The sequence below is a fragment of the Elephas maximus genome, chromosome 11 (assembly GCF_024166365.1).
Source record: "Elephas maximus indicus isolate mEleMax1 chromosome 11, mEleMax1 primary haplotype, whole genome shotgun sequence".
NCBI classification, from domain to species: domain Eukaryota; kingdom Metazoa; phylum Chordata; class Mammalia; order Proboscidea; family Elephantidae; genus Elephas; species Elephas maximus.
In genome coordinates, this window is record NC_064829.1 from 62,932,915 (window position 1) to 62,959,277 (window position 26,363).

The 26,363-nt window shown below is 37.2% G+C and overlaps 1 protein-coding gene across 4 annotated transcripts in view; it reads left to right on the plus strand.

Annotated features, from left to right (window-relative positions):
• Positions 1 to 26,363, plus strand: part of C11H18orf54 (chromosome 11 C18orf54 homolog) — a 51,072-nt gene that overhangs the window by 7,261 nt on the left and 17,448 nt on the right. For 3 of the 4 annotated variants that reach the window (XM_049900579.1, XM_049900580.1, XM_049900578.1), the window contains exons 3-6: positions 666 to 1,463; positions 1,764 to 1,914; positions 8,833 to 8,935; positions 22,736 to 22,867. In XM_049900579.1, the coding sequence (XP_049756536.1) occupies positions 666 to 1,463; positions 1,764 to 1,914; positions 8,833 to 8,935; positions 22,736 to 22,867 (1,184 nt within the window). Of the gene's footprint in view, positions 1 to 665; positions 1,464 to 1,763; positions 1,915 to 8,832; positions 8,936 to 22,140; positions 22,204 to 22,735; positions 22,868 to 26,363 lie in introns of those variants that run through there. The other variant, XM_049900581.1, reaches the window with a different exon arrangement.

The following is a 26,363-nucleotide window of genomic DNA, read 5'->3' on the forward strand; positions in this document are numbered from 1 at the left end:
TCGAAAGCATTGACTTGGTGGTTCTCACTTTCATTAGCTTAATGACTTTGAATAAGTCTCAGTCTTCCTTAGTCTGTACTTGATCTGTTGATGGGATAGGACTGTACTGGTCTTTCTAATAATGTTCTATGGAACACTAATATTTACAAAATGTTAAGACCTTTTCCTTTATAAGGTTTCCATGGTGACAAGTTTGGAAAATACAATTGTTGAGCAAATTAACACTTTACTGAGTACTTACCGAGTAGGCCTAAAGTGAAAAAAGTTTGCATTCAACTCTTAGAGGGATGCGGGCACTATATTCCCAATACATTTAATACCATATTTATTTCTATGTTGCAGCCAATATTGAGTGACTAATATTAACTATTGTATTAGTACATCAGATATGTCTAGATGAAAAAAGCTGGAGAAAGAGTAAGAGAACACAGGAAAATTCAGGAGGTTGGAGAAAAAGGGTAGAAGTCAATCAGACCAAGAGAAAGAGAGCATATCCTATTTTACCAACTTCAACCTTTTTACTTTTAATCAAATCTTATTAGTGAGGATAAGGGGAAAGTGGCAAAAAATGATACTCAAATTCTTAATTTCTCACTGTTGAATATTATTATAAGGTGTTTATATGTGCTATAGGAAGATAAACAAAACTGTGCTTTGTTTTTCAGCTTTTGGAAATCTTGGTCTCAAGAAGAGCTCAAACTCCTTGTCCTTACCCTATAGAAAACAGACTCTTAATGACATAGACTCCATTAGCCTAACTACTGATGATCTCTTAAAACTTCCAGCAGATGGATCATTACCTTCCTCCACTTATGTTGGACCAGGTCACCGAACTAACAGAAGAAACAAGAAATGCTTTGGAATGCTAGGTTCATTGGACATTGAAAAGAATCCAAATTTTCAAGAACCCTTCTTTTCCGTGCGCAGGGATAACTTGGTTACTCCTCTTGTATACGCAAATATAAATGGAAAGCAACGTGTTCGACTAAAAAACCCAAAAATTGTGAATAAGAGTAATAAGTGCATTTCTGAACCATCTTTACCTTTTTCTAAGAAGTCTTCTTCTAAGGACAGTTCAGAACACAATCTTGAAAAGAATTATCCAAGATGGCTTACTAGCCAGAAATCTGACCTTAATGTTTCAGGGATAACTAGTATACCTGATTTCAAATACCCAGTCTGGCTCCACAATCAAGACTTGCTACCTGATACAGATAGTCAAAGGACTTATAAAATGCTTAAAGAAGATCAGAGTTCCCCTAAACATAGTTATCAGGCACAAAGAACTTCTCGGCTTATGAACAAGTTAGATTGTTTCGAATATTCTTTTGCACCCTCAAACTTTTCAAATTCCCTGCATGATGATAAAGGATTAGTTAATGAGTACAAATGTGATTTTGAGTGTAGCCAATGTCAATATGAGAATCCACTTCTCCCAGGACAATCCAAAAAACCATTCAGTGGTAATACTTTTTTTTTTTTAAAGAACCAAATGCTGTAAATTTGACCTAACATCTAGGAGCTCTTATGTCCTACTCTTGATGTAATGATCAGTTGTTATATCTTCGTGGTGTCTGTTTATGTAGCACTTTGTAACTAGAAAGTGTCTTTTCTCTCCTTTTTTATTTGTTTGAATGTCATATTTTAGTATTGTTGTTACAGACGTGTGCATTCCAAATTATCGGAATTCTTCTTTCCTTTGTGACCTTTTATGGTGCTTTGCATTTTTTTCTTAAAGAATTAATACAATCTTTTTAAATTAGATGACAAAATTGAATTGCTTATCCTGAAAGCCAAGAGAAATCTAGAGCATTCTACGGAAGAATTACCGACCTCTATGAAAAATGATGGCAGTCCTTGCTCATTAGATAAACTTGAAGCAGAAAGATCATGGGAAAATATTCCTGTTACTTTGTAAGTAAGCAACAATGACAAAACTGTTTAGTTTTCTAAAAGAAAAAGTATCACAAGAACCTCTGATTTATTTTATTTTTTATGTAACTTAATGATTTAAACAAATGGTAACTCTATAGAACATAGCTTTCAGTGTTGCTCATTTTAAATTTCATTTTTCATACCAGGTGGTGTAATGTTTCATAACCTAGGTATATAACTTCTTTGTTACATGTTCCTTTTGTTTCATTATAAAATGTTCACATATATCTTAATATGAGGAATTAGAACCTAAAACATTTATTTTGCAAACGGAGAGTGTTATGAAATTCTTGTTACTTTGTTTTTACTTTAAGGTTCCCCCCCTCCCGTATATTCTCTCCATGTATGGGAATCATGCATCTCTTTTCATTTATATTTCACTGTCTTTTAGTCATTTTTTACCTTAAATGATTGTGTTTCTTCTTATCTATTGTATAAATTTTTGTAATTCCTAAGATTGTTTTTATTTGTGTGCTTAACCTTTTTGTGACATAGTTTCTCAGAATAATTTAAAAAATGTTTGTTTAGATACTTGTGAATACTTGTGAGAGGAGAGTTGGAGTTGGGAGCTTAGGCAGCTTAGGCAGGAAAACTTTTTTTCTTAGTCATAGTGTATCTGAACTTATCAGAAAGGCATTCTTGGTAACCCCATGTCTTGCCTTAAAAAAATCCCAAAACCTGTAGTCATCGAGTCAATTCTGACTCATAGCGACCCTATAGGACAGAGTAGAACTGCCCCATGTGGTTTCTAAGGAGCAGCTAGCGGATTCAAACTGCTGACCTTTTTTTTTTTGGGTTAGCAGCCAAGCTCTTAACCACTGTGCCACATAGGCTCTGGTAATTTATCTGTTGCTTTACTTGCCTAAACTTCCTTTCTGTTGCACACTGAGAGTCTGTTAATTCCTGAACCCTTGTCTGTAGGGTCGCTATGAGTTGGAATCAACTGGACAGCACTGGGTTTCTGGGTGTTTGGTTACTGCTCAGTTTAATATCTTATTTTTTTGAATGTGGTTACTTACTATAATTTCAGTTTGGAATCCTGGGCTTGCCTTTCTATTGCTGTGAGACTTTTGCAAGTTACTTAACTTCTCTAAACCTTCATTTCCCCAACTACAAAATGGAGAAATAATACCTACTTTGGGTTCATTTAGGAGACCTGGTTCTGCAGTGGTTAAAGTGCTCAGCTGCCATCTGAAAGATTGGGGTTCAAACCCACTATCACTCGGTGGAGAAAGATGTGCCAATCTGCTTCTGTAAAGATTTACAGCCTTGGAAACCCTATGGGGCAGTTCTGTTCTGTCCTATAGGGTCACTATGAGTCAAAGTCAACTGGACAGCCGTCAGTTTTGGGGTTTGGGTTTGTTTTGAGAATTTGTTTGATTAGAAAATGAATATAAAGCACTTAGGATGGTTTCTGACTTATTGTGAACTCATTTGTAAATTGTAGTCGTGGTCATGATTATCCAGAATATTTTTTCTCCTTTTAGCTTCATTCCTTAAATTGTTTCAATAATATCTTTAAAAACAAACAAACAAAAAACCCAGGTTAATAACTAGCTCACTTAATTCTTTTTTTTTTTTTTTTCTAATTTTATTTTCTAGTTAGTGACGAGAATGTACACAGCAAAACTTACACCAGTCCCAAAATTTCTATATGTACCCTTTGGTGACATTGATTACATTCTTCGAGTTGTGCAGTCATTCTCACGCTGCTTTTCTGAGTTGTTCCTCCCCCATTAACATAAACTCACTTCCCCCTAAGTTTCCTTCTAATCTTTCAAGTTGCTGTTGTCAATTTAATTCCGTAGAAATGGTTCTTAAAAGAACATAATGCTCAAGGCAGACATTCTTTACTAGTTAAGCCAGATGATTGATTGGTTTTCAGGAGACTTCAGGGGATATTTTTGGTTTAAGGTTTAAAGATTATCTCAGGGCAGTAGTTTCAGAGGTTCATCCAGCCTCAATGGCTCCAGAGATTCTGGATTCCATGAGATTTTTAAATTCTCTTCTGCATTTTTCACCTTTTAATCAGGAGCTCACTTATTTCTTAAACTTGTCATATTTTTCTCATTTCCTAATTTCTTATCAGTTTGTGTACTTGTAAAGTGCCATGGCTGCAGTGCTATGTAATACTTTTAGTTGGAAACAAAATTGATGAGCAAGTAACTTCAGAGATGTTTAAGGATTAAAATTTTTCAATGCATTTAATGTATTTTGTAATTAGATATACAACGTCTGAGCTATATAATATTTGTAATGGTTTGGCCAGTAGCTTGCATTCAATAGTTGATTTTTGAAAGATTGAATTAACATTATGATTGGTATTTTAGACTGCTGAGAAAAAGGAGTAGACCTCAATCTGACGTTGACAAATTATTATCAACCTGTCATCAGCAGGTTGAATTCACCAGGCACTCCTTGGAAACTCTATGGGGCAGTTCTACTGTGTCCTATAGGGTCACTGTGAGTTGGACTCCACTCGACAGCAGTGGGTTAGGGTTTCGGGTTTGGTCATCAAAAATATAAAATTGAACAGGGAAGTACTCAAGGTACTGTAGTAAAAGGTAGAATACAATCACAACTGTATAAGTGCCTTATTTCACTCCTTATTATGGAGAATTTCAAACAAACACAAATAGAAGAAGGGTATAATGAACTCCGTGTACCCAGCACCTATCTTAAACAATAAAAAAAATGTTTTTTGATGACAGTGTATGGATGTATAAACTATGTTGGTAAAGAATAGGGGGAAAGACTACCTGTGAACAAGAAAAAACTTACCAGAAACTACAAATCAAATAAGCCAGTAATGAAGTGCTGCTTATTAAATTAGCATTATGATATTTCTATTGTAAAAGAGTCTTAGGTATCTCAGTACTGAGTTACCAACATACCTTATGTTGATATATAAATAAGAGAGAAATAGAAAGAATTTATTCTCTGTGACTAATAGAACTTGATTTTGGGAACATTCTTCATATATTTGCTTGGGATGCCCTTTCCCACCCCTTGAAAACCTGCGATTAAGAGCCTGGCTGTTAACTAAAAGGTTGCAGTTTGGATCTACCAGCCGCTGCTTGGAAACCTTATGGGGTAGTTCTGCTCTGCACCATAGGGTAACTATAATTCAGAATTGATTTGATGGCAGTGGGTTAGTAAATGTACCGGATATATATAGAAGTAATTCAGTTAATTTATGCAATACTTCTGTGAGATAAGTGGTACTACAGATGTAGAAATGGATGTTCAAATAAGTTACATAAGGTCATATAGCTAGTGGTTTTGGGATTTGCACTCAGGAATTTAAATCTCAAAATTGATCCTTTTCCCACTATAACCTGTTCTCTATATTAATGCTGGTTCTTGGGGGAGAAGTAAGGAAACATGTAACTGACATTCCAATAGACACCCTTAAGTGTTTCTGGATCATTGGGTAACTAACAATGTTTAACTGAAAAGAAGAAAGTACTTCTATGTCAAACAAATATATTTTTGGAGCATAGCCTATAGTTGAAGCCTTATTGGCTTAGTTGAGGACTGTCTTCAGTTTCCTTATAGTTTTCCCTTAAAACTTGAACCAAAACCAAACCAAACCCATTGTCATTGAGTTGATTCCGACTGATGGCAACTCCGTATGTTAGAGAGTAGCATTGCTACGTAGGGTTTTCTTGGCTGTAATCTTTAGGGAAGCAGTTAGCCATGTGTTTCTACTGCAGCATTGCTAGGTTTCAAATCACCAACCTTTAGGTGAGTGGTCAAGCACAAATTGTTTATGCCATCCAGGGGCCTACTAAAGCTTTAAAGCCCCTGATATATTTGTTTCTTATTAATGTCTTCTCTAATGTCTTTGGATTTAATGCTTGTGCCTTCTAATTAGCACCTTTTTATATATTGCCACATTTTTAAAATCAGTATCTCACTACCAAAAACTTGATCAATGCATTTGATTATGTACACCTGTTAGTTTAAACAAATTAGCTTTATATTTAAAATAAAAAATTTTTTCTCTCAAGATTACTTGCGTTATATGTTTTATACTACTTTGAACAACCAGAAGATTTTTTGAATGCCTACATGTTGAAGAAAATGGGTTGTTTTGAGGATTTAAAACCTATAAGGCACATCCAAGGCTAAAAGGAGTCTTGTAATACAAAATGAGAACTAAGATACAAAGTAGAATTCTATGGAAACACTGCCCTCAAGTTGATTCTGACTCACAAAGACCTTGTAGGACAGAGTAGAACTGCCCCATAGGGTTTCCAAGGCTGTAATCTTTGTGGAGTGGCTGGTGGGTTCAACTGCCAACCTTTCAGTTAGCAGCCGAGCACTTAACCACGGCACCACCAGGATTCCTTAGAATTCTGTATAAAAAAATCCAGAAACCCCTGTTGCTGTTGAGTTGATTACTGACTCATTGTGACCCTATTGCATGGTGGGTGCCAAATGAGTGACATAAACAAGTGTAGAGTGTGCTGGGTCGGCCTGTCAGGCGGATGAAGGCTCATACTTTACTAATCTTTAATTGAACATTATGTATCAAATATTGTGCTGTTTTTTCTACGTATGCTTTATCATTTGTTATTGAAGTGGAGTTGTGAATTGGACCTTGAAGGTTAGTTTGGAATTGGGTAGGAGGGAAGAGAAGGTGATTCTGAAGTTGGGTTGTTGGTAACAAAGGCACCAAATTAGGAAATTATAGGACATATTTGGTTGGAGTGATTCACTGTGGACAGACTAAGAGTTTTAGGTGACAGATCAAAAATTTGTATTTGGCAAATATTGAAGAGTTATTTGAAGTTTTTGAGCTAGGATTGGTGAGACAAATGAAAGAAATATTCCAGAAAAAGTTGATGAGAGTTGATATGGTTGATGTGAGGGGTGGGAAATAGATTGGATATATTTTGGTAGTCATAAGCTTTCAGGATTGGTCTAAAAAAAAAACCCAAACCTGTTGCCGTCAAGTCGATTCTGACTCATAGCAACCCTATAGGACAGGGTAGAACTGCCTAACAGAGTTTCTAAGGAGCGTCTGGTGGATTTGAACTACCAACCTTTTGGTTAGCAGTGGTAGCACTTAACCACTCTGCTACCAGGGTTTTCAAGGTTTCATCTAGACCAGTGAAAAATAAGACCCTCAACAAGATGGATTGACCCAGTGGCTGCAACAGTAGGCTCAAGTATAACAACAATTATGAGAATGGGCTCAAGCATAACAATAATTGTGAGGATGGCGCAGGACCAGGCAGTGTTTCATTCTGTTGTACATAGGGTTGCTATGTGTCAGAATTGACTCCTCGGCACCTAACAACAGCAAGATTTCAGGTCTGGTCTAAAGTGTTGGCTAAGTAGAAAATGAGCTAATCCTCTTTTAAGAGGTATGCTGTTGTTAGGTATAGCTGTTAATATGTTAATACGTTGACTAAAAATTTATACAAAGTACTTAGGTTTTGGGCCATTATGATTTATCTAAGGTTACGAAGGCAGAGGAGGGCAGCGATGGTTCAGTGGTAAAATTCTGGTCTTCCGTGCGGGAGAGTTGGGTTCGATTCCTGACCAAGGCACCTCATATGCAGCCATCACCCATCTATCAGTGGAGGCTTGTGTGTTCCTATGCTTCTGAGTAGGTTTCAGTGGAGCTTCCAGACTAAGATTAGGAAGAAAAGCCTGGAGATCTTCAAAAAATCAGCCTATGGATGACAGTGGTCTGATCCCGTTGTGTCTGGGGTTCCCACGAGTCAGGGGCCAACTTGACGGCAGCTAACAACAATGTGAAAGCAGAAGGTTAAATTGAATACCTTAAACTTTTTGTTATAAAAATGTCAACCATAGAATAAGTACCCTGCCATGGTATGTAGCATATAATCTTTGGTCAGGTGTTGACCTTGAATTATCTTGTTACTAGTCTGTACTGAGATAACTAGGAAGTGAGAGTAAGTGTTAGAACTTTTATGGCATTACCATGACATTTTATTGTATTTTGTAAAAGTATCAGTCTGCACTAGATTAATAGAAAAGGAAACTTGCCCTTTAGCACAGGTTGTTGGAGAAAATGGTTAAAAATTAGATTCTGTCTGCTTCCACTTTCTTATTCTGATCCCTCTGGGGATAAAAATATGTATTTTAGATAAATACATCAGCTCACTTTGCGAAATAGTAATTGTGTTTACGAGCTGGGACTTTAGAGTCAGGCAGCCTTGAGTTGAATTCTGGCTCTAATGTTGGCTATCAATTGCTCTGGGCCTCATTTATAAAAAGGAGGGTAACAGTCACTTCACAGGGCTGTTTTGAGGACTAAATGGGGAAAAAGTATTTGCAAAGTGCTTAACCTGGTGTCAGGCATGTTATGAATGGTCAGCGAGTGCTAGTTATAGTTTGTTAGACTATTTAGACAAAGAGAAGCATATATAGAAGCTAATACATAACTTGGTACACAAGCGATTGAAATAAGATTTGGTTTAGTAGAGAACTCAAATTTAGCTCATTTTGAGTGTTTAATTTGGAATTGTGGCACGTGGGTAGAAAGTATAGTGGATGCTTAGGAGAGGAGAGGGGTTTAGGGGCAATTCAGGGACACCAGTGTTAGGTGTGGGTGGGAGTGGGGTGAATATTGTCACTTGAAACTCTTTTTTTCCTTCACCTTCCCAAACTAATCTTTTTCCTCTACACCAGTCTTGGGACAGGTAAGAAGCAAGGATTTAGGGAGGGGTTGGATTCTGGTGTCAGTTTAGGGAGAACAGGAGGGAGTTAACCAAGCAACATCAATATGCATCATATCCATGATGGTTATTTTTGGTGACCATTTTTATTTAAATGATAACTATTAAATTATATACTGCCTTTTAAAAAAAATAATTTGGGAACTTACTGGCTATTTTGTATCCTTTGAATCCTCTTTAGCAAATCACCTGTTCCTGTTTACTCTGATGATAATCCTCAACAAACCTCCAAGGCAAAATATGCTAAAGAGTTCCTTGAAGACTTCTTAAGTAACGATAACCAGGTGGGTGGAATTAATCTTTAACTTGTTGAAAGAAGATTTATGACTAACATATAGATATTAATTGCTAATTTATTTAAATATTTTAAAACAAATCAAATTATGTAAATCCATCTCTCCCCAACACAAAACCATCACACCTTCCAGAACTATTGATAATTTTATTTTAGTCTTCTAAAGTAGAGGTACCTAGGATTGAACTCTACAAAAAACCTAAATTGTCATTACAATGTTATTTTTGTTTTCTGGAAAACATGTCATGAAGCAGACCATTACAGAATAAGTTCTGCTTTCCCGAGTAGTTGATTATTGAGAGGTATGTTTCTAAGAAAGATATAAATTGCTATAATAACTTAAAATAGGAAAATTATTGCCTCCTTTTATAGAATCAGTGTATGTGCATCTTGTAATGAATTCCCAAATAAAATATAAATGTGTATACATACAAATAAGAAATACTATGTAATTTGACTTAAAATATAAGCCATGAATGTTAAATAGTAAAATAATGCTTTTGGGATCTGAACATTTAGAGGATTGCAGGAGTCAAACACTCACAACAAAAATTAGCACAAACGTTTAACAAAAATGTCTTATCCCTCAGTGAAGTTTACTGGAGTAAGTAGAGGCTGTCAGAATATGCCTGATCTTAGAACGGTACATAAGATGCTGTGTCATATGCTTGGTAAGTGGTGCTTCATTATCAAATATTCATTCAACAAATATTGGCGTATCAGGCGCTTTTCCAGAAACTGCATTCTTAGCCCTGCGTAAGGGAGAAGTTGTCTCTTCCCTCTTGGATTTTATATTTTAGTGGGAGGTTTTTGTTAGGCATGCTAAACAAAAATATAGTATGTAATATAAGTGTTATGCAGAAAAACTAATTGGGATATAGAAATGAGGGTTCAATTTTAGATAGTGTTCAATTTTAGATAGTGTGATCAGGGAAGTCTTCTCTAATGAGGTAACATTTGAGCAGAATACCTGAAATGAGTGAGTGAACAAGCCAAGCATTCATGGGGGAATAGCTTTAAGGTGGAGGTAAAAAGGAAGTTCAAAAGCCCCAAGGCAGGAGTTTGTTTGGAGTGTTCAGGGAATATCAGAGTCCAGTCAGTGTAGCTCAGTTAGAAAGACCAAGGGAAAGAATGGTGAGAGGTAAGGTGGGAGAGGTAGCCAGGATCCAGATCATGTAGGGTGTTAATAAACTATGCAATGAAGATTTTATTCGAAGTGAGATGAGAAGTCATTGGAGAGTTTTGAGTAGGAGAATGAAATGTTCAGATTTAGTTTTTAAATATAAAATGGTACCTGTATGAAACATAAATGTAGAAGAGGCTAGAGAAGGAGCAGCAAGCCCCATTAGGAGGCTAAATGCAATATTTCAGCATAGAGATTATAGTGGCTTGGATTAGAATGATTATAGTGGAAGTAGTCAGAAGTGGTTAGATTTGGGGTATATTTTGAAGGTCATCCTGTTCAGAAGAAAGGGATAACTGAAAGAATGAATCCAAGATGTTTAAGCAACTGGAGGATTGGTGGTTCCATTTACTTAGGTAGGGAACAGATTTGGGGTAGATGAAGAATCAAGATCTAAAGTTCTATTTCAGACATTGTAAATTTAGGATGGGTGAATGTTAACTCCTGAACAACTCATCCTTCCCACCCTCACCCCAACCTTACTACCTAAGTGTTTTGTTTTGTTTTTACTCTTTATTCTGAAATAATTTTGGATGTACAGAAAGTTGCAAAAATATTCTATTAATTGGCATATAGAGATGGGGGTTCAATTTTAGATAGGGTAACATCTTACATAACCGTAGTACAGTGATCCAAACCAGGGAATTAACATTGGCACAATACTGTTAACTAAACTACAGACCTTATTCTAATTTCATCAGCTTTTTTAAACCAATGTCCTGCTTCATAATCCAGTCCAGGATACAACATTGCGTTTGGCTGTTGTGTTTCCTTAATCTCTAATCTGTGATAGTTCCTCAGATTTCCTTGCTTTTTGCGACTTTGACACGTAAAGAGTACTGATCATTTGCCTTGTAGATAGTTCCTCAATTTTGGTTTCTCTAATGTTTTCTCATGATGAGAATGAAGTTGTGCAATTTTTGGCAAGAATACCAATGAAGTAGTACGCTCTTCTCAATGCATCAATCGGGATTTATGATATCAATATGTAGTATTACTTCAAGATGATGTTAATCTTGCACACCTGGCTAAAGTGATGTCTGCCGGATTTCTCCTTAGTAAAGTTACTGTTTTCCTCTTGTGATTTATAAATATTTTGGGAGAGATACCTTGAGGCTATACAAATATTCTGTTTTTCCTCAAACTTTTGTCCAGTGATTTTAGTGTCCATTGGTGGATCTTGTCTTTTCTTCTACATTTAAAATCGAAATTCTTGTATAATGAAGAGCTGTTCCTTTTACTTCATTTATGTGTTTATTTAATATTTATATTAGTATGGATGCATGAATATTTTATTCTAGGTTTATAATGATATTATTCTAGTTTATTTCATTGCTCAAATTGTTCCACTTTAGGCCATTAGGATTTCTTCAGGTTGGCTCTTTTGCCCTTTTGACATGTCCCCACCCTTTTTTGAGCACTTTTCTGAGAAGCCTTGGTTATTTTTATTGGAGAATGGTGTTTAGAAACTAAGATATGGAAGTTGTACGCTTATCGTAACTAGGTTCTCATTCATTCTAGATCTCCTCAGCAGGAAGAGCTAGGAACTATATGTATGTATAACTACCCCACATGTACTCACACACATCTATATTTTTTTCTATATTTATCTCTCTATACCTGTATTATATTATAATTAGTCTTAATTATCTAGTGCTGCTGTAACAGAAGTACCACAGGTATGTGGCTTTAACAAACAGAAATTTATTTTCTCACAGTTTAGGGAGCTAGAAGTCTGAATTCAGGGTGCTGACTTAGGGGATGGCTTTCTCTCTCTGTTGGCTCTGGAGGAAGGTCCTTGTTTCTTCTGAGCTTCTGCTTCTGGGAAGTCTTGATGTGGCTTGGCATCTCTCTTCTCCCATCTCTGCTTCCTCACTTATTGTTTTAATCTCTTTTATATCTCAGAAGAGATTGACTCAAGACATATGTACACTAATCTTGCCTCATTAGCATATCAAAGACAACACATTCTCTGATGGGATTATGACCACAGGCATAGAGGCTAGGATTTACAACACATATTTTGGGGGGACACAATTCAATTCATAACAATTATATTATATGGAGCCCTGGTGGTGCAGTGGTTAAGAGCTTGGCTGTTAACCAAAAGGTTGGCAGTTCAAATCCGCAGCTGCTTGGAAATCCTGTGGGGCAGTTCTACTCTGTACTGTAGGTCACCATGAGTTGGAATTGACTCACCAGTAATGGATTTTTTTTTTTTAATAATTTTTATTGTGCTTTAAGTGAAAGTTTACAAATCAAGTCAGTCTGTCACATATAAGCTTATATACACCTTACTCCATACTCCCACTTACTCTCCCCCTAATGAGTCAGCCCACTGCCTCCTTCCAGTCTCTCCTTTCATGACGATTTTTCCAATTTCTAACCCTCTCTACCCTCCTATCTCCCCTCCAGACAGGAGATGCCAACACAGTCTCAAGTGTCCACCTGATACAAGTAGCTCACTCTTCATCAGCATCTCTCTCCAACCCATTGTCCAGTCCCTTCCATGTCTGATGAGTTGTCTTTGGGAATGGTTCCTGTCCTGGGCCAACAGAAGGTTTGGGGGCCATGACTGCCGGGATTCCTCTAGTCTCAGTCAGACCATTAAGTCTGGTCTTTTTTATGAGAATTTGGGGTCCGCATCCTACTGTTCTCCTGCTCCCTCAGGGGTTCTCTGTTGTGCTCCCTGTCAGGGCAGTCATCGGTTGTGGCTGGGCACCATCTAATTCTTCTGGTCTCAGGATGATGTAAGTCTCTGGTTCATGTGGCCCTTTCTGTCTCTTGGGCTCATAGTTATCGTGTGACCTTGGTATTCTTCATTCTCCTTTGATCCAGGTGGGTTGAGACCAATTCATGTACCTTAGATGGCTGCTTGTTAGCATTTAAGACCCCAGACGCCACATTTCAAAGTGGGATGCAGAATGTTTTCATAATAGAATTATTTTGCCAATTGACTACAAAGTCCCCTTAAGCCATAGTCCCTAAACCCCTGCCCTTGCTCCGCTGACCTCTGAAGCATTCAGTTTATCCTGGAAACTTACTTGCTTTTGGTCCAGTCCAGTTGAGCTGACCTTCCATGCACTGAATATTGTCCTTCACTTCACCTAAAGTAGTTCTTATCTACTAACTAATCAGTAAATAACCCTCTCCCACCCTCCCCCCCATTAACCACAAAAGTATGTGTTCTTTTCAGTTTATACTATTTCTCAAGATCTTATAATAGTGGTCTCATACAATATTTGTCCTTTTGCCTCTGACTAATTTCACTCAGCATAATGCCTTCCAGGTTCCTCCATGTTATGAAATGTTTCACAGATTCATCACTGTTCTTTACCGATGCGTAGTATTCCATTGTGTGAATATACCACAATTTCTTTAACCATTCATCCGTTGATGGACACCTTGGTTGCTTCCAGCTTTTTGCTATTGTAAACAGAGCTGCAATAAACATGGGTGTGCATGTATCTGTTCGTGTAAAGGCTCTTATTTCTCTAGGGTATATCCTGAGGAGTGGGATTTCTGGGTTGTGTGGTAGTTCTATTTCTAACTTTTTAAGAAAACGCCGGATAGATTTCCAAAGTGGTTGTACCATTTTGCAGTCCCACCAGCGGTGTATAAGAGTTCCAATCTCTCCGCAGCCTCTCCAACATTTATTATTTTGTGTTTTTTGGATTAATGCCAGCCATGTTGGAGTGAGATGGAATCTCATCATAGTTTTAATTTGCATTTCTCTAATGGCTAATGATCGAGAACATTTTCTCATGTGTCTGTTAGCTGCCTCAATATCTTCTTTAGTGCAGTGTGTTTTCATATCCTTTGCCCACTTTTTGATTGGGTTGTTTGTCTTTTTGTGGTTGAGTTTTAACAGAATCATATAGATTTTAGAGATCAGGCGCTGGTCGGAGATGTCATAGCTGAAAATTCTTTCCCAGTCTGTAGGTGGTTTTGTTACTCATTTGGTGAAGTCTTTAGATGAGCATAGGTGTTTGATTTTTAGGAGCTCCCAGTTATCTGGTTTCTCTTCGTCATTTTTGGTAATGTTTTGTATTCTGTTTCTGCCTTGTATTAGGGCTCCTAAGGTTGTCCCTATTTTTTCTTCCATGATCTTTATCGTTTTAGTCTTTATGTTTAGGTCTTTGATCCACTTGGAGTTAGTTTTTGTGCATAGTGTGAGGTATGGGTCTTGTTTCATTTTTTTGCAAATGGATATCCAGTTATGCCAGCACTGTTTGTTAAGAAGGCTATCTTTTCCCCAATTAACTGACACTGGGCCTTTGTCAAATATCAGCTGCTCATATGTGGATGGATTTATATCTGGGTTCTCAATTCTGTTCCATTGGTCTATGTGCCTGTTGTTGTACCAGTACCAGGCTGTTTTGACTACTGTGGCTGTATAATATGTTCTGAAATCAGGTAGAGTGAGGCCTCCCACTTTCTTCTTCTTTTTCAGCAATGCTTTACTTATCTGGGGCTTCTTTCCCTTCCATAAGAAGTTGGTGATTTGTTTTTCCGTCACATTAAAAAATGTCATTGGAATTTGGATCAGAAGTGCATTGTATGTATAGATGGCTTTTGGTAGAATAGACATTTTTACTATGTTAAGTCTTTCTATCCATGAGCAAGATATGTTTTTCCACTTAAGTAGGTCCTTTTTAGTTTCTTGCATTAGTACTTTGTAGTTTTCCTTGTATAGATCTTTTACATCTTTGGTAAGATTTATTCCTAAGTATTTTATCTTCTTGGGGGCTACTATGAATGGTATTGATTTGGTGATTTCCTCTTCGATGTTCTTTTTGTTGAGTAGAGGAATCCAAGTGATTTTTGTATGTTTATCTTATAACCTGAGACTCTGCCAAACTCTTCTATTAGTTTCAATAGTTTTCTGGAGGATTCCTTAGGGTTTTCTGTGTATAAGATCATGTCATCTGCAAATAGAGATAATTTTACTTCCTCCTTGCCAATCCAGATGCTCTTTATTTCTTTGTCTAGCCTAACTGCTGTGGCTACGACCTCTAACACAATGTTGAATAAGAGCGGTGATAAAGGGCATCCTTGTCTGGTTCCCGTTCTCAAGGGAAATGCTTTCAGGCTCTCTCCATTTAGAGTGATGTTGGCTGTAGATGCCCTTTATTATGTTGAGGAATTTTCCTTCAATTCCTATTTTGCTGAGAGTTTTTATCGTAAATGGGTGTTGGACTTTGTCAAATGCCTTTTCTGCATCAATTGATAAGATCATGTGGTTTTTGTCTTTTATTTATATGGTGGATTACATTAATGGTTTTTCTAATATTAAACCAGCCTTGAATACCTGGTATAAATCCCACTTGGTCGTGGTGGATTATTTTTTTGATATGTTGTTGAATTCCATTGGCTAGAATTTTGTTGAGGATTTTTGCATCTATGTTCATGAGGGATATAGGTCTGTAATTTTCTTTTTCTGTGGTGTCCTTACCTGGTTTTGGTAACAGGGATATGGTGGCTTCATAGAATGAGTTAGGTAGTATTCCATCATTTTCTATGCTTTGAAATACCTTTAGTAGTAGTGGTGTTAACTCTTCTTTGAAAGTTTGGTAGAACTCTGCAGTAAGGCCATCCGGGCCAAGGCTTTTTTTTGTTGGGAGTTTTTTGATTACCGTTTCAATCTCTTTTTTTGTTGTGGGTCTATTTAGTTGTTCTACTTCTGATTGTGTTGGTTTAGGTAGGTAGTATTTTTCTAGGAATTCATCCATTTCTTCAAGGTTTGCAAATTTGTTAGAGTACAATTTTTTGTAATAATCTGATATGATTCTTTTAATTTCAGTTGGGTCTGTTGTGATGTGGCCCATCTCGTTTCTTATTCGGGTTATTTGTTTCCTTTCCTGTATTTCTTTAGTCAGTCTAGCCAACGGTTTATCAATTTTGTTAATTTTTTCAAAGAACCAGCTTTTGGCTTTGTTAATTCTTTCAAATGTTTTTCTGTTCTCTAATTCATTTAGTTCAGCTCTAATTTTTATTATTTGTTTTCTTCTGGTGCCTGATGGATTCTTTTGTTGCTCACTTTCTATTTGTTCAAGTTGTAGGGACAGTTCTCTGATTTTGGCTCTTTCTTCTTTTTGTGTATGTGCATTTATCGATATAAATTGACCTCTGAGCACTGCTTTTGCTGTGTCCCAGAGGTTTTGATAGGAAGTGTTTTCATTCTCGTTGCATTCTATGAATTTCTTTATTCCCTCCATAATGTCTTCTAGAACCCAGTCTTTTTTGAGCAGGGTATTGTTCAGTTTCCAAGTATTTGATTTCTTTTCCCTAATTTTTCTGTTATTGATTTCCACTTTTATGGCCTTGTGGTCTGAGAAGATGCTTTGTAATATTTTGATGTTTTGGATTCTGCAAAGGTTTGTTTTATGACCTAATATGTGGTCTATTCTAGAGAATGTTCCATGTGCGCTAGAAAAAAAAGTATACTTTGCAGATGTTGGGTGGAGTGTTCTGTATAAGTCTGTGAGGTCAAGTTGGTTGATTGTAGCAATTAGGTCTTCTGTGTCTCTATTGAGCTTCTTACTGGAAGTCCTGTCCTTCTCCGAAAGTGGTGTGTTGAAGTCTCCTACTATAATTGTGGAGGTGTCTATCTCACTTTTCAGTTTTGTTAAGGTTTGTTTTATGTATCTTGCAGCCCTATCATTGGGTGCATAAATATTTAATATGGTTATATCTTCCTGGTCTATTGTCCTTTTAATCATTATGTAGTGTCCTTCTTTATCCTTTGTGGTGGATTTAACGTTGAAGTCCATTTTGTCAGAAATTAATATTGCTACTCCTGCTCTTTTTTGCTTGTTGTTTGCTTGATGTATTTTTTTCCATCCTTTGAGTTTTTGTGTCTCTAGGTCTAAGGTGTGTCTCTTGTAGGCAGCATATATACGGATCGTGTTTCTTTATCCAGTCTGAGACTCTCTGTCTCTTTATTGGTGCGTTTAGTCCATTTACATTCAGTGTAATTATATATAAGTGTTTCATGCTGTCATTTTGATGCCTTTTTGTGTGTGTTGTTGACAATTGCATTTTTCCACTTACTTTTTTGTGCTGAGACGTTTTTCTTTGTAATTGTGTGTTCCTCATTTTCATAGTAGTTGACTTTATGTTTGCTGAGTCGTTACGTTTTTCTTGGTTTTTATTTTGAGTTATGGAGTTGTTATACCTCTTTGTCATTACCTTAATATTTACCCCTATTTTTCTAAGTAAAAACCTAACTTGTATTGACCTATATCGCCTTGTTTCCCTCTCCATATGTCAGTTCTTTGCCTCCTGTATTTAGTCCCTCTTTTTGATTATTGTGATCTTTTACATACTGACTTCAATGATTCCCTGTTTTGAGCATTTTTTTCTTTTTGAAATTAACCTTAATTTGTTTTTGTGATTTCCCTATTTGAGTTGATATCAGGATGTTCTGTTCTGTGACTTTGTGTTGTGCTGGTATCTGATATTATTGGTTTTCTGACCAATTTCCTTTCGTATTTCTTGTAGCTTTGGTTTGGTTTTTGCAAATTCTCTAAGCTTGCGTTTATCTGTAAATGTTTTAATTTCGCCTTCATATTTGAGAGAGAGTTTTGCTGGATATATGATCCTTGGCTGGCAGTTTTTCTCCTTCAGTGCTCTATATATGTCATCCCATTGCCTTCTTGACCGCATGGTTTCTACTGAGTAGTCTGAACTTATTCTTATTGATTCTCCTTTGTAGGAGACCTTTCTTTTGTCCCTGGCTGCTTTTAGAATTTTCTCTTTATCTTTGGTTTTGAAAAGTTTGATGATAATATGTCTTGGTGATTTTCTTTTTGGATCAATCTTAAATGAGGTTCGATGAGCATCTTGGATAGATATCCTTTCGTCTTTCATGATGTCAGGGAAGTTTTCTGCCAACAGATCTTCAACTGTTCTCTCTGTGTTTTCTGTTATCCCTCCCTGTTCTGGGACTCCAATCACATGCAAGTTATTCTTCTTGATAGGGTCCCACTTGATTCTTAGGGTTTCCTCATTTTTTTTAATTCTTTTATCTGATTTTTTTTCAGCTATATTGGTGTCAATTCCCTTGTGCTCCCTATCCCCCACCCTGCATTCCAATTGCTCGAGTCTGCTCCTCTGACTTCCTATTGGATTGTCTAATTCTGTAATTTTACTGTTAATCTTTTGGATTTCTGAATGCTGTCTCTCTATGGATTCTTGCAGCTTATTAATTTTTCCACTGTGTTCGTGAATAATCTTTTTGAGTTCTTCAACTGCTTTATCAGTGTGTTCCTTGGCTTTTTCTGTAGATTGTGTTATTTCATTTCTGAGTTCATCCCTGATATCTTGAAGCATTCTGTAAATTAGTTTTTTATATTCTGCATCTGGCAATTCCAGGATTGTATCTTCATTTGGGAAAGATTTTGATTCTTTAGTTTGGGGAGTTGTAGAAGCAATCATGGTCTGCTTCTTTATGTGGTTTGATATTGACTGCTGTCTCCGAGCCATCTCTAAGATATTGTAGTGATTTATTCTATATTTGCTCACTGAGTCTTATCTTGTTTTGTTTCAATGTACGTAGATAGGCTACTAGATTGCGCTGTCTTGATTATTATAGCCCTTGAATCACTCATGTCCTATTACCAGCTGGTTTGGGCTGTTACCAGATATATAAGCCTAAGAGTCCATTCACTATTCTTGAGTAGAATCTGATTTTGGGTCATCAGATGTGTGGTGCAGACTGTCACCTATCCACCAAGAGAAGTAGTGGTGATAGTTGTGTGCACCAGATTCTAGTAGCAGCAGGGGTTCACACTCCGGGGGGGGGGGGCAGGATGCTGACAGGCTTCCCCCAAGTGCCAGTGAGGTAGGTGTGTCTCTGTTCCTAAAGCACCTTGGTAGGTGAGCTCTGCAGCTGTACCTTAGGCCCCCAGTGCAAGTACCTCTACAGATTGGTAGATGTCACCCTCCTTAGACCCCTAAGGCAGGAGGCTAGGTGGTCTGGGGGGAGCTTCAGCCCTCAGTTCCCTCTTGTGGGTCAGTGAGGGCTCTGTTGAATACGCAGAGATATCAGACCTGGGAAACTTGTCTTTCCAGTAATCTGCTAAAACAATTACAGTCAGATCCCTATCAGAATTGCCTTTACATTATACTAGCCACCTTGTTCCCTGTAGGGATGAAAGCCCAAGACTGTGGATCACGTTTGTTTGGCTGGAGCTGGTTCTGTGTTTTTAGTCCAATTAGGGAAGGATTTTTGGTCTCTGGGTTTTTTGTAGCTGCTTCTCTCAGGCCAGGAGAGTGGGGTAGGAAAAGACCAAAAAAAAAAAAAAAAAACCAAAAAGAAAAACTGCAGCGCACTTCACTCTCTGGCTCAGGAAATTTCAATGTTAATGAAGCCTCCTGGGAAGGGGAGGGGAGGGTTCAGAGAAATAAGAGAGAGTAGCTCCCCTGAATATAGACAAAGTTACTTATCTTGTTTGTTGATGACTGTTTTATCTGAGATTCCTGAGGGGCGTGTAGCCTGTGCGCGTTGTCTGGGTCGAGATTGACCCCGAGGGTCAGGCCCGCATCTCGTGCTTGTGCTGTCTCAGAAGCCGTGGTCAGTTCCTCCGCTTCCAGTCCAAAGCCCAGTGCCAAGGTTCCCCAGCTGGGACGCCGCACTCCAGGCTCCAAAACCAGTCACTGCCTCCCGGTGACTTCTCCTGTCAGCCGCGTCACTGCGCTGCCTGCGTGCACTGGCTGGGCTTCCCCCGAGGTCACTTCTAGGGGCTAGGGCTGCATCCCGTGTTTGCGCCCTTTCAGGATGCCATGCTGAGCTCCCCTGTGCACAGTCCAAAGCCTGGCGCCAAGGTTTCCTGACTGGGACACTGCCTCAGGTTCCGAAAGCCGTCATTGCTTCCCCGTGGTTGTTCGTTCTCAGTCTCAGTCACTCAGGTCAACTCTTTAGATCTGTGTTTGATGGTCAGGGTTCGTAGATTGTCACATATGTGATCAATTCACTTGTTTTTCCGAGTCTTTGTTGCAAGAGGGATCCGAGGTAGCTTCTACCTAGTCAGCCATCTTGGCCCCTGGATTTTTTTTTTTTTAATATATATTAAAAACCATGAATTTATACTCGTACCTCTGATACCAGTCCAATACTACAGATTTTGTTTTAGTCTTACTCCTTTATTTGCAATTTCTGTCTCCACCTGTGAGAAACCTGACTCATTAAAAAAAATTATCTACAATGTATTTACTTATTTGTTCAATCCTGGTGTACACAAATGTAGTTTCAGAATTGCTAGCACATACTCCTGTAAAAAACAGATTTGCTGACTAGATTACATTATTTAGGTAAAATTCTTTTTGTCTTTAGGTTTGCAATATTCAATCCAAATACTGTTTTTCAAAGTTAATTAGTTAAATTTTTCCCCCAAGCCCCTTCAGTGTGGTTATATTATTCATTTGTAATACAGTTAGGTGGTTCATTTGTTATTGTGTGTATGTGTTTAACAAATTCCATACTCTGCTTGGTTTAAATAGTTTATTTTTTGAATATTTGAAATATCACTATGGTTCCAAGTGCTAGAGTTATACGAAAAAGATATACTGAGAGAAGTTCACTACCAAGTGGATTTGTGTACGTGTGTGTGTTTTTAAATTTTTTTGTGGCAAAACACATATAACATAAAATTTGCCATTTTAACCACTTTTAAGTATACAATCCATTGTCATGAATTATATTCATGATGTGCAATCATCACCACTATTCATTTTCATCACCCCAAACAGAAGCTTGCTACCCGTTAAGCAATAACTCCCCATTCCTTCCTCCCCTTTAGTCCCTGGTGTCTTCTGGTCTACTTTCTATCTCCATGAATTTGCCTATTCTAGATATTTCATGCAAGCCATGCAACATTTGTCCTTTTGTGTCTGGCTTATTTCACTCAGCATAATGTTTTCAAGGTTTGTCCGTATTATAGAATGTATTAGAACTTCATTCCTTTTTATGACTAAATAATATTTCATTGTATGTATATGCCACATTTTATTTATCCATTTGTCTTTTGATAGATGCTTAGATTATTTTTACCTTTTAGCTATTGTAAGTAATGCTACTATGAACATTGTGCACAAGTATCTGGTTGAATCCCTCTTCCAGTTCTTTTGGATATATACCTAGGAGTGGAATTGCTGGGTCATATGGTAATTCTATGTTTAACTTTTTGAGGAACCACTAAACCGTTTTCCATAGTGGCTGCACAATTTTGCATTCTCACCAGCAATGCTCGAGGTTTCCAACTTCTCTGCATCTTCACCAACGGTTAAGTTTTTTTTTTTTTTAATAATAGGCATCCTAGTAGGTATGAAGTATATCTCATTGTGATTTGATTTGTGTTTCCCTAACACTGTCAGGTTTTAATAGAAAGTCTCAAGACAAATCCTACCACACATGCCAACAGTTATTAAACATTCATTAGCGAATGGCATGAAACAGTTTATATAATCTGTTTTGTAGTTTTTGTACCTAACTTGCATGAAAGGTTTACTCAGTTGAGGCAGGCATAACAAACTCTAGAGGCAGGCTTTTGCAACACGATGGTTGGCACCAGGCTGCCAGAAAGTCTTCTAAACCAGTGACTGAATGCAGGGTCGTTTACACATAGTACCTCAGGTGCCATTTCTCAGGGTACAGGGATACAAGGCCAGCTGGATTTCTTATATCCCTGTTTCTTATATCCTATTCGTATAATGATGGGGAGTGTTTTTAAAATCTTTTTAGCCATTACACTTACCTTGAATATCTTCACAAATGAGATCCTATTTCTAACATTTTTATGCTAGTCAACAACTTCCTCTAGAATTGGACTTTAAATAATTACTACATATATTATACTGTCTATGCTCAAATACTTTAAAGTAATTACAGATATCGTAAGAAGGCTGTTTGCCGCTGTGGAAAGCTATCAGGAAACATCAACTCATTTGTAAAATATAAAATAATAGACTGATTAGACTTTTAAGAAGAAATTTTAAAATATCCCTTTCAGATTCTCTTAAAAGAATCCTGACCACCTAATGTGGCTAAGTGCAGTTGCCTTCATTGAATGCAGGTAAGGTCAGTGATAACTGAGGTATGAGTGTTATTTAGGTAGCAAGGAATGCATGACCCATGAAGAGGTGAATATCTAGCACACACTCTATGAAAAAATATTTACAAGTGTGCAGAGAATACTAGCACCTCATTTCTAGTCCTGTTTTCACTGATAACCAGCTTCATTTACACATCTGAAAAGATCATGCTGACTTACATGTTATTGAGGACCTTTTCAGTTCTAAAAATTGATGATCTTAAATATACTAAACGAATTTGTTACAAATGCAAACATGTACTATTCATTTTAGAAGAGCAAGGACTAGAAAGGATAAACCAAAACGGCAATAATGGTTGTTTCTAAGTAATTTCACTTGGGCTCTGGATATGGGAGGTGAGGAATTATAATGTTAATTTTTCAAATACTTTATTGACATGTATTGTTTGGATGTTTGCAGTGAGCATGTATTAATTTTATATCGGAAGGAAATATAATTTTTTCTTCCTGAGTTTTACAAGGCTAACCACATAATCATCTGTTTTGATCTTAGAGCTGTACCCTTTCTGGAGGCAAACACCATGGTCCTGTTGAAGCCCTAAAACAAATGTTATTTAATCTTCAAGCAGTACAAGAAAGTTTTAATCAGAGTAAAACCACAGAGCCAACAGAAGGGAATAAGCAAGTAAGCACAAATTTGATTTATGAATTGATATCTGTGAATATAAAGTTTTCATCCTGTATCTTTTTTGGACCTGTTTCTCAATTTATGTTAATAAGCATGCCATGTAACACCTATTTGAATAATTTTTTGAGATCATAACTTACTGAAACTTAATGCTGCTACATGTCTGCAGTGGTTTGTCTCTGAATAGCTTGTTCTATTTAGTTTATGATTATAACTGCAACATCCTATTTAGATCTGAATAGATTTATAATATGAAAGGATTGTTAAGAGTTGTTTTTAATGCCTTATAATATTAATCTGTGTGGCCCAATTTCTGGTAGTAGTTGTATTTGTGGAGGCTGGAAAACCTTTTCAGCATTAGACTTCTGCACATAACTTTTGTTGTCTGAAATTTACCATGTGTTTTGTTACCATGTGTTTGTTGACTTTTCTGAATAGAGTTATATAAAATTTTATTTTAAGATCATTGTGTTTTTAATTTGTGTATTCCCTAGGAATTAAAAAATATGTTTCTGCTTTGGGCTGCCATTCTGTAAGTGTTAAATTTTCTTTAAAATAGTGTATTGTTCATAGAGCATGTTGTTGTTGTTAGGTATTGTCGAGTCAGTTCTGACTCATAGTGACTCTATATACAACAGAACAAGACACTGCCTCGTCTGGAGCCATCCTCACAATCATTGCTATGCTTCAGCCCATTGCTGCAGCCACTGTGTCAATCCACCTTGTTGAGGGTCTTGTTCTTTTTTGCTGACCCTCTACTTTACCAAGCATGATGTCCTTCTCCAGGGACTGGTCCCTCCTGATAATATGCCCAAAATATGTGAGAGGAAATCTTGCCATCCTTGCTTCTAAGGAGCATTCTGGCTGTACCTCGTCCAAGACAGATTTGTTCGTTCTTCTGGCAGTTAATGGCATATTCAGTATCCTTCACCAGCACCATAATTCAAAGGCATCAGCTCTTCTTCAGCCTTCCTTATTCACTGTCCAAATTTCTCATGCATGTGAGGCAATTGAACATACTATGGCTTGGGTCAGCTGCACCTTAGTCCTGTGATATCTTTGCTTTTCAACACTTTAAAGAGGTCCTTTGCAGCAGATTTGCCCAATGCAATATGTTGTTTGATTTCTTCACTGCTGCTTTCATGGATGTTTGTTGTGGGTCCAACTAAAGTAAAATCCTTAACAATTTCAATCTTTTCTTCATTTATCATGACATTGCGTATTGGTCCAGTTGTGAGGATTTTTGTTTTTTATGTTCAGGTGTAATCTATACTGAAAGCTGTAGTCTTTGATCTTCATCAGTAAATGCTTCAAGTCCTCTTTGCTTTCAGCAAGCAAGGTTGTGTCATCTGCATATTGCAGGTTGTTAATGAGTCTTCCTCTAATCTTGATGCCATGTTATTCTTTTTATAGCCCAGCTTCTTGGATTATTTGCTCAGCATGCAAATAGATTAAATATGGTGAAAGGATACAGCCTTAATGCACACCTTTTCTAGTTTTAAACCACGCAGTATCCCCTCGTTCTCTTCCAACGACTGCCTCTTGGCCTATGCACAGATTCTTTAGTAGTACAGTTAAGTGTTCTGGAATTCCCATTTTTCGCAACATTATACATAATTTGTTATGATCCACGTAGTCAAATGTTTTTGCATAGTCAATAAATACAGGTAAACATCTTTCTGGTATTCTCTGCTTTTAGCCAGGATCCACCTGACATCAGTAATGCGATCCTTCATTCCACGTCTTCTTCTGAATCTGACTTGAACTTCTGCCAGTTACCTGTCAATGTACTGCTGCAACGGTTTTTGAATTATCTGCAGCAAAATTTTACTTGCGTGTGACATTGATGATATTATTCTATAATTTCCACATTTTGTTGGATCACCTTTCTTTGGAATGGGCACAAGTATAAATCTCTTCCAATCAGTTGGCCAGGTAGCTGTCTTCCATCTGTTGAAACATCTCAGTTGATATTCTGTCAATTCCTGGAGGCTTTTTTTCCACCATTCCCTTCAGTGCATCTTGGACTTCTTCCTTCAGTACCATTGGTTCTTGATCATATGCTACATCCTGAAATGGTTGAATGTCAACCAATTCTTTTTGGGACAGTGACTCTGTGTATTCTTTCCATCTTGTTTTGATGCTTCCTACGTTGTTCAATATTTTATGCATAAACCAAAAACCAAACCCATTGCCGTTGAGTCCGTTCTGACTCATGGTGCCCTTATAGGACAAAGTCAAACTGCCTCATAGGGTTTCTAGGGAGTGGTTGGTGGATTCGAACTGCTGACCTTTTTGGTTAGCAGCCAGGCTTTCAACCATGCACCACCAGGGCACATAGAATCTTCCAAAATTGCAATTCGAGGTTTGAATTTTTTCTTCAGTTCTTTTGGCTTAAGAAATGCAAGCGTGTTCTTCCCTTTTGGTTTTCTGACTCCACGTCTTTGCACATTTTGTGATAATACTTTTCTTTGTGTTCTCAAGCCACCCTTTGAAATCTGTTTAGCTTTTTCACTTCATCATTTCTTCCTTTTGCTTTAGCTACTCTACATTGAAGAGCAAGTTTTGGAGTCTCTTCTGACATTCATTTTGTTCTTTTCTTTCTTTCTTATCTTTTTAATGACCTCTTGCTTTTTTAAATTTAATGTCCTTGATGATGTCATCCTGCAGCTTGTCTGGTCTTCGGTCATTAGTGTTCAGTGTGTCAAATCTATGCTTGAGATGGCCTCTAAATTCAGGTGGGATATACTCAAGGCTGTTTTTTGGCTCTCATGCACTTGTTTTAATTTTCTTTAGCTTCAACTTGAACTTGCATATGAGCAATTGGTGGTCTGTTCCACAGTCAACCCTGGCCTTGTTGTGACTGATGGTATTGAGCTTCTCCGTTGTCTCTTTCCACAGATGGAGTCAATTTGCTTCCTGTGTATTCCATCTGGCGATGTCCACATGTGTAGTCACGATTTATGTTGTTGAAAAAATACATTTGCAATGAATAAGTCATTGGTCTTGCAAAATTCTATCATGTGATCTCTGGCATCATTTCTATTACCAAGGCGGTATTTTCCAACTACCAATGCTTCTTTTTGCTGAGAGTTTTTATCATGAATGGGTGTTGAACTTTGTCAAATGCCTTTTCTGCATCTATTGATAAGATCATGTGGTTTTTGTCTTTTGTTTTATTTATATGGTGGATTACATTAATGGTTTTTCTAATATTAAACCAACCTTGCATAAACCTTGCATACCTGGTATAAATCCCACTTGGTCGTGGTGGATTATTTTTTTGATATGTTGTTGAATTCTATTGGCTAGAATTTTGTTGAGGATTTTTGCATCTATGTTCATGAGGGATATAGGTCTGTAATTTTCTTTTTTTGTGGTGTCTTTACCTGGTTTTGGTATCAGGGAAATGGTGGCTTCATAGAATGAGTTAGGTAGTATTCCATCATTTTCTATGCTTCAAAATACCTTTAGTAGTAGTGGTGTTAACTCT